Source organism: Esox lucius, chromosome 21, assembly GCF_011004845.1.
Source record: "Esox lucius isolate fEsoLuc1 chromosome 21, fEsoLuc1.pri, whole genome shotgun sequence".
NCBI classification, from domain to species: domain Eukaryota; kingdom Metazoa; phylum Chordata; class Actinopteri; order Esociformes; family Esocidae; genus Esox; species Esox lucius.
Genome location: NC_047589.1, coordinates 19,320,782 through 19,339,224, shown reverse-complemented (window position 1 = coordinate 19,339,224; position 18,443 = coordinate 19,320,782). Strand labels below are relative to the sequence as shown.

The 18,443-nt window shown below is 40.5% G+C and overlaps 1 protein-coding gene across 2 annotated transcripts in view; it reads right to left on the bottom strand.

Moving 5' to 3' along the window:
* Nucleotides 1-8,177, bottom strand: part of neto1l (neuropilin (NRP) and tolloid (TLL)-like 1, like) — a 118,436-nt gene extending 110,259 nt beyond the window's left edge. For both annotated transcript variants that reach the window (XM_020042030.2, XM_010885675.3), the window contains exons 1-4: nt 7,431-8,177; nt 6,754-6,807; nt 6,371-6,505; nt 4,662-4,910 (exon numbers count right to left, since the gene is read on the bottom strand). In XM_020042030.2, the coding sequence (XP_019897589.1) occupies nt 4,662-4,910; nt 6,371-6,505; nt 6,754-6,807; nt 7,431-7,458 (466 nt within the window). In that variant the 5' untranslated portion in view covers nt 7,459-8,177. The remainder of the gene's footprint in view (nt 1-4,661; nt 4,911-6,370; nt 6,506-6,753; nt 6,808-7,430) is intronic.
* Between the last annotated feature and the right edge of the window lie 10,266 nt (nt 8,178-18,443).

Sequence of the window (18,443 nt, the reverse complement as noted above, 5' to 3'; positions counted from 1 at the left end):
TCAAAACACAGCCACAACGCCAGAAACTATATTTTACACTGTTAAAAAAAAACAACAACAAAGGAAATATTTCTTCTCTGCATGATACAACAGCATTCAGCAGCTGGTGGATAAAGACTAGACTCCATCTCCCGCCTCACAGACCGTACTGCTCCAATACTGATCACAGTGAGATCAGAGTATGAATAGTGTCTCCGGGGGCGGGGGGGGGGTAATTGGAATCTGGGAGGGGTTTGAGGTAGATACACACACATGACGATTCACATAACTCACACAGATGTAAGTGCGTGCACGCACACGCACACACAGAGGTGGGTGTGCACACACAATCAAGCACACAAAATCTCCCCAGGGTGCAACTTGTTTAGCTAACCCTCTTGCAGTTTGTTTCCCAGCCCTCATCAGCATCTCTGTAAGGTTAGAGTGAAGGGTAACAGCGTTGTTCTATCCTGCGCTGCCCCAGAGACACAGACAGACAACCCGTTCTGCACGCACCTTTTTCCCTATTACAATTCAGACTATGATCCCTCCCTGGGACTCTCTCCCCTTGCACTAGATATAGCCATACTAGAAAGGACAAAACGGTCCAAGGTTACGGAAAGCGGCCATCTTTCACAACTGGAAATGTGCGGAGCAGGCAGGGGTGACCGCAGCAGAACTTGAACCGAACGGGGTTGGGGGTTTTTACGAGACATGGCGGTATATCAGACAGACAGTGTGGGCAGTCAACTTGTCCTTGGGAGGAAGAGAAGGAATGGATGGGTTTTCACTATTTCCAAGTCAGTAGATGATCCTAGAGCAGTTTATACTGTGGCCATTGCCCATGTGACACCATAATGTCCTGAGTGGTTTCAATTTATAATGACTGCAAAATATTTGTAAGAAAATTATTGAAGGCCTGAAGACCAAGGCAACACATATTCATATTTACTGAATACTCTACGCCTAATTGTTTGGGTCAACAGGTCCATGGTGTACCAAGGAAATGGAAACATCTGGTTTTCAGGGACACAGTAATCCTTCTAAAAACAGAAACTTAGGAATCTGATTCTGCCTTTAATATTAAGGATATCTAATTTAAATATGAGTTGAATATATCAATACCATGGTTTTTAACTTCTATTACAAAAAAAAATTGAAGGCATTTGACAGTCGTCAAGGCACACTTAATATCCTTGTAAATAGAAAATAGATATTTTCAGAAAGTTTGAAAATAAAATAAAATTACAAACTAATACAAATTAATAAGAGTTACAGTAGGTTGAGAATAAAGCAGGATGGTTGTAATTAAAATAATATTGATAAACAACAAGAATATGCTTGTAGCTAAGTGGAAACTGGAGCGGCAGAGTAGGGCTCTCAAACAATAACACTCCATTCGTCATTCCACATTTGTCCACTTACATGCTCTGGAATTCCAATGCAGCAATGTGTAAGACAATCCAAGACCTGTGAATTTATAATCACTCCAATGGTTGAAACCAGTAAATAGCTGCAGCAACCATTACTCTGTCTGGCCTTAGCAGGCACTAGGTGGTCTGATAACTCGTGCTGCAAAACAAACGAGGCATAATTAAACAAAAGAACAATGAAGTCGTTTGAACTAATTAATATCTAGTTTGAACAAGATAATTCCAACAAGTGTATTTGCATTTGAACTGCGTTTCAAATTGGAACACTGCACTACAATTACATACTCTTATTTTCAATACATGTACTCTCTCATTACAATGACATGCTCTCCTTACAGTTGCTTTGACAAACTGCTCTGAAATCTCTAATATAGTTCTAATTGAGGCAGCATATCCTGCCAGGGCTGTGGTGTGTTTGGATTGAAATGACAGCGAATGGGCATCAGCACCGTCCGACTTCCACATGGCATACTTCAAAACCTAGCATGACTCAGGGCTGGATGAGATTCCAGGCACCTCTACCTCTACCTCAGTGTCCTCCTTCCAACCTCAGTGCAGTATCAGTGTGAGTCCTCACCAGAGAATGACATACGGATAGGAAATGAATGATTTCCTATCTGTTTGCCCATTTTGTAAATGTCTGAATGCTGCTTGTAGGATTACATAGAAAAGGTACCACCTGTGTAAATAAACAATGACAAGTGGAATTAGTTTAAATCCACCCTGAAATCATATGACTACTTGCCCATTGATTACAATGATCTGAACTGATATTTCCGGTCAGTTTGCCTCTAGGCCTAGTCCTCTATCTGCAGTAGAGTATGTAGGCTGTGAGGGGAGTTTTCTGTAGCAGAAGGAGTGGCTGAATCATAATGGCTATTTAATCTTTCATCTCCTGGTGATTGACAAAACCGAGCGGGACAGGAAGACATGGTGAGTGGAAAAACCTGTGATTAATCACATTTGATTTCAGTTCACTTTTCTTTTTTGCTCCCCTCTCCATTGTACGTGGACAGGGCATTTCGGATGAATAAAAAGCAAGGGAGAAGAGAAGGTGAGGAAAGGGGGTAGAACAGTTCTCTCTCCTCCTCTCAACTTGCTTTCATTCATCTCAAGTAGCCCCGTGTGAATTAGCATGGCCTAGGAGCATTAGCCAGGCAGAGGCAGATGTGAACCTCTCTCTCCACACAGCCAGATTTTGGAGAATCAAGTTGAGTGAATTCAAGACTTTTATCTCCTTTAATTATGTAAATCATATGCCACAGATATTTCTTATCAAGACTGGGAGAGACATGTTTTTTTTTCTTCCTCAGCAATTTGAAAAGAGTCTCCACCAGTAGACAGCAGTTTTTCAAAGATAACCACAATATTATTTAAAAAAAAAAAAAAAAAACATACACTGCATCAACCTAACTAACTATACCACTACCCTGTTACCACTTCCCATCTTTGATCTTGACCTCACTCCATCTCTATTCAACTATCTGACTGGGTAGGTTCAGCTGCCCAGCATAACCCTAAGCAAGTGAAAAAAAACTGTCAGGTACAAAACAACAATCCCATTACTTCCTCACCCCATTATAGCTGGTCTATTTATCAACTGCTGTAGTATAAAAGGTCAGGGTATATGGGTGTATGGGAAATGTATGTGTGTAGAATCATGTCTGTAAACTCTATGGGGGTAGAGGAAGGGCTATCTTCTGTCTCCATTGACAGTTGCAGGTCATGTCTCTGTAAAGAGCTTCGGGGCAAAATGTAATGCCAGATATGAACTGATATATGTTCTTAAGAAGAATCAAATCTCCAAGGAACTTGATTCAGCAGGTCACTCTACCAAAGTTGCGATGGTGATTCTCCTATGTATCAGGCAGTTGTGGGCAGTACTCCATTGAACCCTTCACAACAGGCTAAAGGGGTTGACAATGTTACCTGGACCCAACCAAGGGTACAGACCGCTCAGCAAACAGGAGACAAAAGCAGATATTGAATCATGGTTGGGCTTTGAAAGCTTGTCGTAAATCCATTCACAGCTTGGTTAATGGGAAACCAGCCAGAAGGTGATGCAAATGAAGAGTCAAGTATTCTCATGGAACACAGAGGGAGGTAATTGGGAGGATTTTGTTCAACAGTACAAATTAGTCTGACACACTTTCACTTCCCCCCATACCCCCTTAAACACTTCTGTGACCAGAAAACACTGATGGAAGCAATCAAACTAAATCTCCACAAAGGCAATTATATACTGTATATACAATGTAGATGTTACTACAGCAACTCACACTGGCCAACATGCCTGTGATTGTGGCTGCTGGCTAGAAGCTGAGATAAATGCCACACTTTGTGTAGTAGCAAGGTATTTCCCCAAGGACTTCTTTCAGCAGCAACAGCAAAGATAATTGTTTCCATAGACGTCTAGTTGTTGTGTTAGCGCTAGCTGAGAACTTCCTCTCAACTCCATGTAGGGACATGTATCCATTAGATTATATGCCTATAAATTAAGGCAGGGCAGCCAAACCCTGTTCCTGGAGATCTACTGTCCTGTAGGTTTTCTCTCCAACTCTAATTTAACGCACCTGATTCTTATAATTAGATAGATGAAAAGCTAAATCAGGTTAGTCACACATGGGGTTGAAGAGAAAACCTACAGTAGATCTCCAGGAACTGGCCTGGGTAGTCTTGGGTTAAGAGTTTGTTTCTATTTTTATAAATTGGCATTTCAGCTGAAATGTACAATAATTCCCTCTTCTGGACACTGGAAGACATTACAAGTTGTTCACTTGAGGTTTCGACTACAAGGTGTCTAGTCATTAACCCTCCTGAGAAACAGTCATATCACTACCAATGCAATCAATGATCAGTCCACCTCTGAGCTTGCCCAGTGCATTCAAAGTTTCTAGCTCCTAATCGGTCAGCTTCCCTGACCTGTTCTCTTACAGGTTCATAAAAAGGTCTCAACCTACAACCATCTTTTTCTTCTTTTGGAGGGTCTCCCTCAGAGTATACATTGTATATAAAGCAAATTACAGTCAATGCACATTTTGAGTGACGGCATTGGCTTAACAGTGGTTACTGCTAAAAAACGTGAAAACAATGTAGGTGTTTTTCAGCAGATACGGTATGAACAGACTGCTAATGAGACTTTGAGTCAATGTTTGCACTGAACTCCTGAACTAGCCTCTTTTTGCCGTGTCAACACCATCATTATGTTGTGTTTGATAAGTAACATGGATATTATGGGTTGATTTTTACCTGCAGTGAAGTTGTAATTCGCCAAAAATCCAATTGCCTCCAGTTCGCCGTCAGAAACAAATTTTATCCAGAGGTATCGTCCGCTGCTTCTGATGAAGGGAGGAATGGTCTGGCCACAGTAGCGTCCGATTATTGGGGAGAAGCCAAAGGGGCCGTCCCGCACTTCGATGTTGTCAAATTTACATTCCCATGAAGGCTCTATAGAATATCTCTCATCAAAGAAGAGATCAATACACAGCCTTGGAGGAGCTGGAGGAGACAAAGAGAGTATATAAGCCGGATTAATAAATCACATACATAGTACATTGTTCAGCATGTGTTTACTTTAGGTCAATAAGCCGAATACTGACAACCCAGGGAGCACAATGTTTAAAAAAAAGAAAATAACTTAAAATTGATGAGGGAAATTATATGTGGCTTACGTGGATGAACTTCTAAGAAAAACACAATCCCTAACTTTTTTGAGACCACCTCTGATAAAAATAACTGTTATGTTTTGGTGAAGGATGTTCTAAGTATTTTGAAGCAAGCATTTTGATCCAATTGGTCAGTACGGATAATTTCCCACAGGTTCACTTGTTTGACAATCTTGATCAAGCAACCCTGAATTCCCTCAGGTCAGGATGTTAAATGAGGCTAAGTGTCTGGGCCATCATCCAAATCATTGAGGTCCACTTCAAATCATAACTCAGATGATACTGCAGAAGTAAACTTCCTCTAGTCCAGTAATAAAGACTTTCGGTAGAGAAGATATTTCATGTATTCATTTTGTTAATCTCATTAGGGATGTAACCTAATCTCTTCCACTGATTAATCAAATATCAACCTCCCAGTATGAAAATGTAAATGACTGAGATTTCAACTCACTGTCTGATTTCATTACCATCATCAGACAAACATCCACTGCACATGTGTCAACTGAACAGGCCAATCTCTACACTTTATTACTGGGAACAAACCTCAACATTTGATTAAGATGACAAACCTCCATCCACAACTTTGGCCCCTCCCTATTCACAGAAGGCTGAACTCAAGTAGTCAGCGAGGATTTAAAAAGACAGATGGTTATCATTTCTTGCCTGGATCTACGATGATTAAGTAGTTAGGATACCATCATGTTAGAGAGTATCATATTCCACAACACAATGTGTCTGCAATATATCCACATATTCAGTTACTAAATATGTGTTGAAAGACAAAGTCATGTCCTGCTTGTTTCACGGAATGAAAGCCATTTTGAACTCCACACATTGACTGCTACTGGATCATACAGTCTTTATTCCAAAAGCTATTTTCATGTTTAAATGTTATGGGATGTCTTTTCTCTCCACTGTTTGATGGACAGTATGTAGGCCAGTATGCGCCTATGTTATCAAATTGCCACAATAGCAAGTACAGTTAAAACTGTAAGTTAAACCAGGCCTCAGTCTCAGTGCTCACTGTAATGGAATGTTAGAAGTTGCAAATAATATTTACAACGAGTATGCATTCAGCCTTTGAAATGTGTTGAGTGTCGGAAAACGTTAGGGAGAACATTTATCAGTGGTGGTGTTTACATTCAGGTGCAGGAGCCACAACACTTTAGAGCTAATATTCAAGAGGTTCAAAAGCTCAAGCTATAAAAAAGATTGAGATGTTGGTACTCAGCTCCTGTTAGCTCCTGCCCAAGTCAAGCACTGGGCTTTGTAATGAAGACAGTTACTACTAACCTTCAATGATGTAAACACACTCTACTTCTGGGGGGTATTTGCTGGGGTAGTTGGGAGAAGTAAACAGTCCTCCATCTCCTTCTTTCACCCAGGTGCCACATTGACCTGCAGGCTTTACTCCAGAATTGTTTTTCACTACAAATAATGAAAATACAGCACAGTAGCAGGGTGAAGTGGATTTCGTATTCATACATTTATACAGGATAGACTTTTAACCTTCCAAGAGAACCATCAAGTGAGTGCTAGGCTATATAATGTATATAGACATATGGACAACCAGAGAGGTGAGTAAATAGATAGATAGATAGATATATAGATAGATAAAGAAATAGATAGATAGAAGGATAGATAGATAGATAGATAGATAAAAATTATAGGACTACCTGCTTCCTTCTTCGTTGCCCCAGACAACCCAATTATGAGTAGACTTGCAACAACTGCAATAAGACACAAGTCAATGTTGGTAGCACCTATATGCAGATTTTAATGCCAGCTTAACTCCCTATTCAAAATTATTTTTCTTTTCTGGATAGTTGTTTTAGATACATTAATTAAGTGTATTTGGTATAATAGATTCACGTTTATCAAAATACTAAAATATGGGCATTATAACAAAATATGCTTACCATGAAAAAAATTGAATTTATCATAAATATTAATGTCAATCAATCTCATTGCTCAAAGTTTCTCAACTTTTTTTGCAATTGGATGCGCAACGAATAGGCAGGCTTGGGGTACCTACTACAGTACATTATAATGTACCATACAGCAGACTGGCCATTTACGCACTATTCACCATACATTTGAAAACGTGTTAACCTTGTCTTCAAGCTATAAACCATAATGTCTCTTCGTACAATTGGAATGTACACTACGCATGCTGTTAGAATTTAGCCTACACATTATTTTAGGGATTGGTGCATACGAAATTCGTTACGCACTGACAACGCAAACAAGATCCTCTGCTTTAGTCAATAGATAAAATCATCAATGCTGCGCTACTCAATGAAGGTTTTAAGGTATAGGCAGTGAATTATGTTTAATAGAAGTGACGACTTACCGTGAAGGAGGCTGTACCCATGTACCATGTCTGTACCTTTCACAAGGGGCTTCAGGCTCAACTAATTCCATTTAGATGAAGGAATACTTGAGGAAACGACTGAGATTTAAGGAGATGGACAGCAAACCGCAATAGCATACCATTCCACCTTTCCAAACATTCAATAAAAATATAACTGATAATCCGGCAAACGTCTTCCCCTCAGTTCAATTTCTTGAATAAAAAGATGAACATTCCACAGAGAGAGATAAAGGCAGAGAAAGAGAGAGAAATCCCAACTAGTCTACTAGTCACCAGTTTCGTATAAAACCAAAAGCAAGTCCAAACATTTCCAACCAAACGTTTCCAGAACCTTTTGGTGCTTCTGATGCACTGACCAGATTAATAGGTCCGTCATCAGATTTCCCTGATCGCACCACCTTTACAATCTTCCGATGAAACAGATATCGGAAGAAATCAGCTCTAGTTATTCTTCTTCCATCCGTTTATGGTGAAAAGAAAATCATGCTGTTGAGTGGGTATCCATCCTAATTGGTTTTACTGTTCCGCGATGCGTAAAACCCTGGGCAATCAACTTCGATAAAAAAAAATCGAAATGAAAAAATTTGCTCATCTCATTATTTCTTCCTCTATTGTATCAAGCGATGAATGGTGTTCGTTGAGGATCATCCAGTCTTGTAGGTCGACTAGTCTCTCTCTCTCTCACTCTCTCTCTCTCTCTCTCTCTCTCTCTCTCTCTCTAGCTCTCTCTCTCGCACTCTCTCTCGCTCTTTCTCTCGCTCTGTCTCTCCTTTCACCAATAGTTAATGCATACTTCGTGTTTACGAATATATAACTTCCTCGATGTAGCACCAAGGAGTAGAAAAAAAGTACCGGGATGAGGAATGTTTCTTTAAGATTATCTGTCTGCAAGCAGACTGCAGAATCCAATACCTCAATCCACGCCGCACCGAGAAAAAAAAAGGTATGCAGAAAGACGCACCCTAACAGAGGAAATGAAAGAGACACTCGAAAGCAGATATATGTCCATAGACTACACCAGTAACTCCAAACAGAAACACCTGCAGCTCCTATGGGCGGTCTATCTGACTCCCGCTGAACCTGGAATGGATGAGGTTACTGAACTGAAAATGAACTATGTTCCGTTTAGGAACCAATGTGTAGATGTTTCATTCATAAATAAACACTGGACCTAATTATGCAGTTAATCATAATCACTGCATATTTCCAGTAGCCTATCTCGTGATTCAAAAAGCTCACATGAAAACCTTAGCCTATAAGAACACAGCATAACCTTCCCAACAAAAAGACATGTTCCATACTCCAAGTAGTGTTTTTGGAAGCCTAGCTGACCCATCACATCCCCTCTCCAAATGTGTTTTATAGGGACCTGGGATATGTCAGAAACATTATATATATATATATATATATATATATATATATATATATATATATATATATATATATATATATAATGTTTATATATATATATATATATATATATATATATATATATATATATATATATATATATATATATATATATTTATATATCTCCAATAAACACCAACACACTTTCTTTTGTGGTGTGAGGAACAGAGAAATATATATTCACCCTTTTGACATCAATTAATGCTAGTGCTGATAGATTGAAGACATAAATAACTAGGATCATTTTTTTGTATGTTGATTAATCTAGTTTTGTAATAAAAACGTCAATCTCTCCTCAGACTTTCCAATTAGCTGCATTAATGCATCCTGTATTCTACACCCCTCCCCTCTCATCTCTGCTTGGCGTGACAGCAAGAGTTCAACTGAGGTCAGTAACATCGAAAAGGTATCTGCTCTGGGTTTTTTCTCGCTAATTTAGTAAGCAAGGTCAGAGAGCTAAGACAGACTAACAGATCAGTGATGCTTTGAGTCATTATAATAACTATCTCAGGCACAGAAATCTGTCTCAAGTCATACAGGTAGATTACATCATCCCTGTAGTACTATACGTGTTCTGCCAACTGGTCAGCTGCTTCATGGTACATAACTGTCCTTGTCCTGTGTAACCACACCCTCTCATGTTCAAGCTCTCAATTCATTTGGCTTGATGATGGTTCTGAGTCCAAACATTGTGGATCAGCTGTTACAAAGAAGAGAGTGTGCTAGTAAAAATGTAAATCTTTTTTTTTGCCTTTCGAGGCAAAAAGCATCATTAAAATGTTGTACTATGTAATGTACCTATTATTTGTGCCCCAAAGTCATCAAAACCATTCCCTTTCAAACTTGGAATTTCATACCTAACTGAGATAATGCTAGTGATTATATACTTACATTGTATGCACACATAAACCACATATTACACATCCAGACCAAAATGGGAGGTTCAAACAATTATTTTGTTAATTGCAAAAATCCCAGACTGCATCCTTAATATAGTCCCATCTGAGGGAAGCACAGATGCACTGGGAGAGTGTTAATGGGTTTATTCATAATTAGAGATGATTGAACTACAAATTAACTAAAGAGGTATGAGGAAGCCTGCTATTTAAAATGTGTTCTGAGAGTACAATAAAGTGAAGTGTGTTTTAATTTACCACATTGGGTCTTTATAACGCTGCTCTATGAGGGATCTTTTGCGTTGTGCACCTACTGTATACAGTTTCCTGAAACGAGAAATGGAACTAGGGAGATTGAGAGATCGCTCCATTGTTTTTCAGTCAGATCATGCACTTTGCCTTGGTGATAACCAGCATGCCTGCTTTAGCCCAAGTCATCAGGTCCCAGGTAAAGTTACTTGGTTTACTGAACCACCTCAGTTACACCAGATTTAATCTCAATCTGATTCAGGAAGTATGTACATCTGATCCGAGGTTCATTTTGGGGAGGTTAGCCAGAAACTAAGCCAGCTCGCTCTCAAAATAGTATTGGCAACCAGCAGACAATATCCATCTTCAGATATTCATCAGAGTGCAGAAAGGCCATTGCCACCTTCCAGCTCACCACTGGACCCAGACCCAGACACAGCCCCCCTGTGTGCATGCTAATAACTTCGTTAGTGCTCAGTGGGTTGGATTTGCATGATTTATACTGTATGAAATGGCTGCTGGTGCAGTGAGAGGGGTTGTGGGTAATGTAGAGATCTTTCACAATGTACTTGAAAAATCTGTTAAAAATTTTCCATTCAAAGAATAAAGTGAAATATGTGTCCTTAATTGTTATTTTTTTATAAACCTAAAAACAAAAGGTTGATTTTAGCCAGTGTCCATATACTTACTGGAAAGGCATTGAATAGGATGTATTTATGTATACATGAGACATATAAATATGTTTATCCAAATAACAGTATTCATTTTTAAATGTATTGAAATGCATTACATATATTTGTAAATTAATTCATTACATATAGTTTTGCTCATAAGTTTGTATACCCTTTTGAAAATATGACTGACCATGCAAAATATGACTGACTTTTATTTAAGGATAGTGATCATATAAAGCCATTCATCATCACATAGTTGTTTGGCTCCTATTTAAATCATAATGATAACAGAAATCACCCAAATGGCCCTGATCAAAGGTTTACCTTGAATGTTTAGCCAAGTTACAGACACACAAGGTGACACACCCAGGTGAAAATGGCAATTAAAGGTTAATTTCCCACACCTGTGGCTATTTAATTTGCAATTAGTGTCTGTTTATAAATAGTCAGTGAGTTTGTTAGCTCTCACGTGGATGCACTCAGCAGGCTAGATCCTGAGCCAAGGAGAGCAGAAAAGAACTGTCAAAAGACCAGCGTAACAAAGTAATGTAACTTTATAAAAATGGAAAAGGATATAAAAAGATATCAAAAGCCTTGCAAATGCCAGTCAGTACTGTTCAATCACTTATTAAAAAATGGAACATTCAGGGATCTCTTGATACTAAGGCAAGGTCATGTAGACCAAGAAAGATTTGAGCCAAAACTGCCAGAAGAATTGTTCGGGATACAAAGAAAAACCCACAGGTAACCTCAGGAGAAATACAGGCTGCTCTGGAAAAAAATGGTATGTTTGCTTCATGGAGCACAATACAATGATACTTGAACAAAAATGAGCAATATGGTCGAGTTGCCAGAAAGGAGCCTTTACTGCGCCACAAAAAAGCCTGGTTACAATATGCCTGACAGCACCTTGTGAGAGGGGTCAACAAGGCCTATAGTGAACAAAATACCTTCCCCACTGTGAAGCATGGTGGTGGCTCACTGATGTTTTGGGGGTGTGTGAGCTCTAAAGTCACAGGGAATCTTAAGAAAATTAATGCAGCATGTTATCAGAAAATACTCGCAGACAATTTGCATTCTTCTGCACAAAACCTCGTATGGGATGCTCTTGGACTTTCCAGCATGACAATGACCCTAAGCACAAGGCCAAGTTGACCCTCCAGTGATTACAGCAGAAAATGGGCTACTGACCTTAATATCATCAAGCCTCTCTGGGGAGATCTCAAGCATGCGATTCATGCAAGACAACCAAAGACTTTGCATGACCTGGAAGCCTTTTGCCAAGATTAATGGGCATTCCACCTGCAAGAATTCGGGGCCTCATAGACAACTATTACAAAAGACTGCACGCTGTCATTGATGCTAAAGGGAGCAATACACAGTATTAAGAACTAAGGGTATGCAGACTTTTGAACAGGGGTCAGTAAAAAAATGTTTTGGTTTTATGATTGTCCCATTCTGTTATGACCTGCAGTTGAATGTGAATCCCATAAGAAATAAATGACATTTGTTTTGCCTACTCACTTTCTTTACAAATGGTACATACAGTATCTCACAGAAGTGAGTACACCCCTCACATTTTTGCAAATATTTGATTATATCTTTTCATGTGACAACACTGAGGAATTGACACTTTGCTACAATGTAAAGTAGTGAATGTACAGCTTGTATAACAGTGTACATTTGCTGTCCCCTCAAAATAACACAACACACAGCCATTAATGTCTAAACCGCTGGCAACAAAAATGAGTACACCCCTAAGTGAAAATGTCCAAATTGGGCCCAAGTGTCAATATTTTGTGTGGCCACCATTATTTTCCAGCACTACCTTAACCTTCTTGGGCATGGAGTTCACTAGAGCTTCACATATTGTCACTGGAGTCCTCTTCCACTCCTCCATGACGACATCACGGAGCTGGTTGATGTTAGAGACCTTGCACTCCTCCACACTCCGTTTGAAGATGCCCCACAGATGCTCAATAGGGTTTAGGTCTGGAGATATGCTTGGCCAGTTCATCACCTTTAACCGCTTATTTAGCAAGGCAGTGGTGGTCTTGGAGGTGTGTTTGGGGTCGTTATCATGTTGGAATACTGCCCTGCGGCCCAGTCTCTGAAGGGAGGGGATAATGCTCTGCTTCAGTATGTCACAGTACATGTTGTCATTCATGGTTCCCTCAATGAACTGTAGCTCCCCAGTGCCGGCAGCACTCATGCAGCCCCAGACCATGACACTCCCACCACCATGCCTGACTGTAGGCAAGACACACTTGTCTTTGTACTCCTCATCTGGTTGCCGCCACACACGCTTGACACCATCTGAACCAAATAAATGTATCATCGGACCACAGGACATGGTTCCAGTAATCCATGTCCTTAATCTGCTTGTCTTCAGCACACTGTTTGCGGGCTTTCTGGTGCATCATCTTTAGAAGAGGCTTCCTTCTGGAACGACAGCTATGCAGACCAATTTGATGCAGTGTGCGGCGTATGGTCTGAGCACTGACAGGCTGACCCCCCGCCCCTTCAACCTCTGCAGCACTCATACGTCTATTTCCCAAAGACATCCTCTGGATATGACACTGAGCACATGTACTCAACTTCTTTGGTCGACCATGGCAAAGCCTGTTCTGAGTGGAACCTGTCCTGTTAAACCACTGTATGGTCTTGGCCACCATTTTGCAGCTCAGTTTCAGGGTCTTGGCAATCTTCTTATAGCCTAGGCCATCTTTATGTAGAGCAACAAATGTACACTGTTATACAAGCTATACACACACTACTTTAAATTGTAGCAAAGTATCATTTCCTCAGTGTTGTCACATGAAAAGATATAATCAAATATTTTGCAAAAATGTGAGGGGTGTACTCATTTCTGTGAGATACTGTATATTACCATTTATCCAAGGGAATGAAAACTTTTGAGCACAACTGTAGATAATATAGAAACTGTCAGTCCTATAACCATATAAAACTGACAGGTCTTCTTTTGATTTGATGGCCTCCACATGAGTAGTTTTATCACAACGCAAAAGTTAGAAATGTTTATTGACATTAGCTGCTGTGCCAGCTAGCGTCTTTACAGCATGGCCTGCATGAGGGATTTCTACTGTAGAAGCACTTTGTTGTGAAATATCTTGCTATAGCTTTACTCACTACAGTAACACAAAACTTTGAAAACGCATTCAAAGAGCCTGTAGACCTCAGGGCATAATCCATTGATTTCACATTATATACAATTTAAAATTGTTTGCCAGTTTCTTTGTATGTGGTTCTAAATTGTATATCATGAAATACACTGACATGAAATACACAGCTCTAAAGACTTAAGATGTGTATATGTTAGAGGGTTAGAAAGCACCATATATCATATTAGTGTAACTAAACTCAAGTCTCACTACAGGCCCATCACATCAGAATAAGCTGGCATCCTACATGGTAACATAGTGTACCCTCTTTCTCTCTGCCCTTCACAAATCCCCACTCTGACACACATCAAAGACACGAATGAAAGAACTCAAATGCCAATTTCTGTCCACAGTCAAAAGCCTATTACAGATCTTCTATAGCCAATGACAGTCAATAGCATTTAAGAAAAAAAAAACATAGTTCCCCAAAGCTTGCTTTTGATTGATTAGCGTTAGCATACCATGGTCAAACAACTTTGTAACCAAACAGCACAATCACTCAATCACTCACTTAGCTACATTTCCTGATTGGTAAACTCAAAGATAAAGAACGGCAACATGGGAATTATTCAAATGAAAGCTTATCTGGCCCTGCTGTATGCAACACTAGCTCTGGTGGAGAATTGTAGAGCAGCCTACAGCTTAGCACCGCTCCGGCATGTATGAACTGGTTGTGTTAGAGTGAATAGCAAAGAGACAGGCTGCAGAGAGCATCTCCAAAGAAAAAAAGTCATTCCAGAGCTCTTCTCGAAGACTGCCGTTTTTAATTAAGGAAGTTTATCAATTGGGTCGAGATAACCATTGTGCTGTGTCTGCCTGGGTAAATTTGTAATTATAATCACTTCAGGGGAAATGGGAGGTTATGCAGGGGCAGGAATGCATGTATTTAAGATAAAATACCAGAGGGATTACTCCAGATTGATCAAAACTGGCCACTAGGGGCAATGGTGAGGGATGTTACCATCTAGAACGCTGGCGGCTTGCTATAGCAGTACAGACAGGGATGGTGGACAGGATTAATCCTTGAGCTCCGACTCCAAAGATTGCATGTTCAATCCCAGTGCTAGGCACTTCCCTTGTAAGCCTTTTCCAACCTTTCACCCAAAATGTAATGACTAAACCAAACATACAACAATCTTCAGTGACTTTGAATTGATGTAGATGATTGTCTGCAAAAATGTCACAGATTCTGAAGTGAATTCATATATTAATGCTGTAGGTCTCTGTACAATTGAAGAAACGCCTACATTGTTTGTTACAGTTTGACTGGGGTAAAGCAATGTAAATTAGTCCAAAAATATGAATGTAACTATTCTTGAATATTTAGGAATGGGTTTTACAGGATAATGACCATGGGTGGCCCCAGCCGTGGCGAGACAGGGCGAAAGCCCTCTAAGGCATAAGCCCGACGCCCCCATTAGCACATCCAAGATAGATTCGGTTGTGCATCAATTGGGCCTGCGGCCATCCATTGACAGCCTGCCTGTGAAGGACTCCAGCGGCTGTCTTACCCATTCCCAGATGAGACGCACGTCAGACAGGTCCTAACAGCGATATGCGAGTGATCGGCACCCCAGTGATAACCAATCCTGTTTTAGCTCCAACACTCAAAACTGCCTTGCACCGCCTAGTGATGATGACTGTTGGTGGCTAACTCGTTCGTTGGTCATTATTGTTAATTAACACAGCAAAACATACGGATATCACTCACTGTGGAAACGCAAGCCGATGAACTTCACATAAAAAGTCAGATGAGGTGTAAAAGTCAGATTAAGTCATTAGATTGATACAACAAAAGTCTACATAAGGCATGTCCTTTAAAAGCTAAAAGGTCAAAACAAGGTCAACATAATATACCTACAGTACAACGTTTCCCATTAACCAACTCCCAAATCAACTAATGAGAGTCCTAGAAATCACAGTATGGCAAATTGAGTTAAGTTAAAGTTAAAAAAAAACAGGATAGGATGAATCAACAGATTTTTCTGTAGAAGATTTGTTACAACACGTACAACATTATTATCTCCCCGTACACACAGGTGTACTTTCACAGCTTTCTTATAAAGATAATGAATAAACCCAGTGAAATAATCAAGCATTCAGTGCCCGTTCGCTATCATGCTAGCTCCGACTGGCCACGGTGGTTCTGTCTTGCTGTGCTAACAGGGTGACGCGGCTAATGCAGCTAAACCAGAGGCAAATGCCTGTTACCCAGTGGGACTCATAGTAACCTTATTAGTGATGCTCCAAGCAGTCACTCTGGTCTAATACAGTGCTGTCTGTTTGTCATTCAACACGCTGCCGCTTCATTAAACAGCAGCAGTGCGACCAAGAGAAGAGAGAGCCTGATCATGAGCAAATATTGGAGCCTCGGTTGATGCTACATTAACTGGTGACTTTGTGACTGTCTTTATCCCCCTCTTACACCTGGGGGTCACCTGGGGGTGTTTACCTGTAGCCTACACAATGATTTGTGCATGTATGTTATAACATTAGGAATGAGTGAAACATCAGGAAAGATAAAGTGGTATGGCTGCAAACTGATTCGGTCAGTTACAGATGTTACTTGTGTTTGTGTTGGAAATATTATCACAGAGAATCTTAACTACATGGAAATTGCATCACCACAGTTGTGACATCACACTGGCTGTAATATCAAAACTGGACATCACAGCTGAATAGTTTAGAATGTAACATGTAAGGAAACGTTTGCCCCAGTGGAAATTGCATGGATTTCTGGCCACATTAACATTCAATGGGACAAATGAGACATTCCAAGCCAACCCCAATTGAATGACTCTGCATTGTCACTTGACTGAATTGCAAGCTGACCTGTCGGCCATTAAGCTGGTTCTTCTCCTGGAGTTGTGGGAACTCTCTAGGTAGGCATGGTCAACTGTATCGCAGGCATTTATGCAGAGTAGACACACTCCCCACTACATGACAGGAACATTGGGTTTTCCAAAACGCTCACAGGGATATGTCACTTCTGCGTAGTTTCTCAATTGATCCTGCATTTTACCTTCGGCAGTCACCTCTCTGTGTCTTTGACATTTCTGTGATTTTACTGAAATGTCTTTTAACTCACCCTGTATCCCTTCTCCCAATCCTCTCAACTTCCATGTTCTGTTTTGGCCCTCTCACAAAAACTCAATGGACAGGTTATTTGGTGTCTGAGCTTCTGGCTACTGTTGCGCCCTTCTCCAATCTGGCTACTGTTGTGCTAGCTCATTGTAGTACTGTGTGGTATACAGTACCAGTTCTTTAGTCCCAATTCAGTAGTTACGCTTCTGTAGTCCCAGCTCTGCAGTTCCACTTCTGTAGTACCAGTTCTTTAGTCCCCGTTCTGTAGTACCAGTTCTTTAGTCCCAGTTCTGTAGTTCCACTTCTGTACTGTAGTACCAGTTCTGTCGCACCAATTCTGCAGTACCAGCTCTGGAGTCCCAAATCTGCGGGCCTGCTAGATCAACTTTGTAATTCATAATTTGACCTCATTAGCAACTCTGTAGGGGCGCCAAGAAGACCGTGGAGTGTCACCTGGTAGGTTGTGACGCCCCCGGTGGGGGGTGGGCGGTTTGGAAGAGTTTAGGGGAGGAAATGACACTTCCTCCCACCCAAAACCACAGGCAGTTGTTGCAGCACACCAGCAGTGACAGCAGCACAGCCGGAGTTTAACGCAACATATGATTCTGTTTGTTTACACAGAATGTTCAAACACTAGTTAGTGTTTGGAAGCGCAGGAATTAAAGCAATGAAATTAAAACAACGACCTTTGTCGACCGCTGGAACATTTGAGATTATTTGAGAGTGTGCGTCGATATGTGCTCGGCCTCTTATCAACAGCGACCATTTTTGATTTGTTTCTTCTCCAACCCTCACCATGCTTGTCCTTCACTTCTCTATTAGCTCCACAGTGCAGGAGTCAATTCCAGCAGAAATGCCAGGTGTACTGCTGAGCGTGGGCTGTTGTGCTGATCGGGGGGGATTTCTGATGACCTTTTCCACCTGGCCTGCGTGTTTGGGGACAGAACCAGGCCTCTGAAATCTGCCCCCGACACTTAAACATTTCGACACGCGTACGCTATCACAGGCACACACAGACCTGTAGGCCGGGAATACACATGTACACAGACGTGCACTCACACAAACATGCAGTTTAACGTCATCAGTCACAGGTGTGTATGTTTCACTTTGGTGGACTCCAATTATTGGGATTGCTTTAATGTCATGGTACCGTGGTTCACCACCATACAGGAATACAGCTAAGAGAGGACGTGTTAGGGAATAAAACATAAAAGAACCAACATTGTCAATTGGACATCATGAAGTTGAGAGGGTAAAATAATTGGATAACAAAAATAGGCAAATAATACAGTAAAATATATTTCACAGCCTTGCACATGAATGCAACACATTGCCATTTTTTGTCAGAATGGAACTGTTCAATCACTTTTTTCAATTTCAAAGTAAAACAAATTTGAATTCACCACCATTCAACCATTTACCCATTCAATTATTTAACAGATTCTAAAAATCCCTGACACAAATTATGATTGTCTGAAAACTGTGAGTAACTTCATT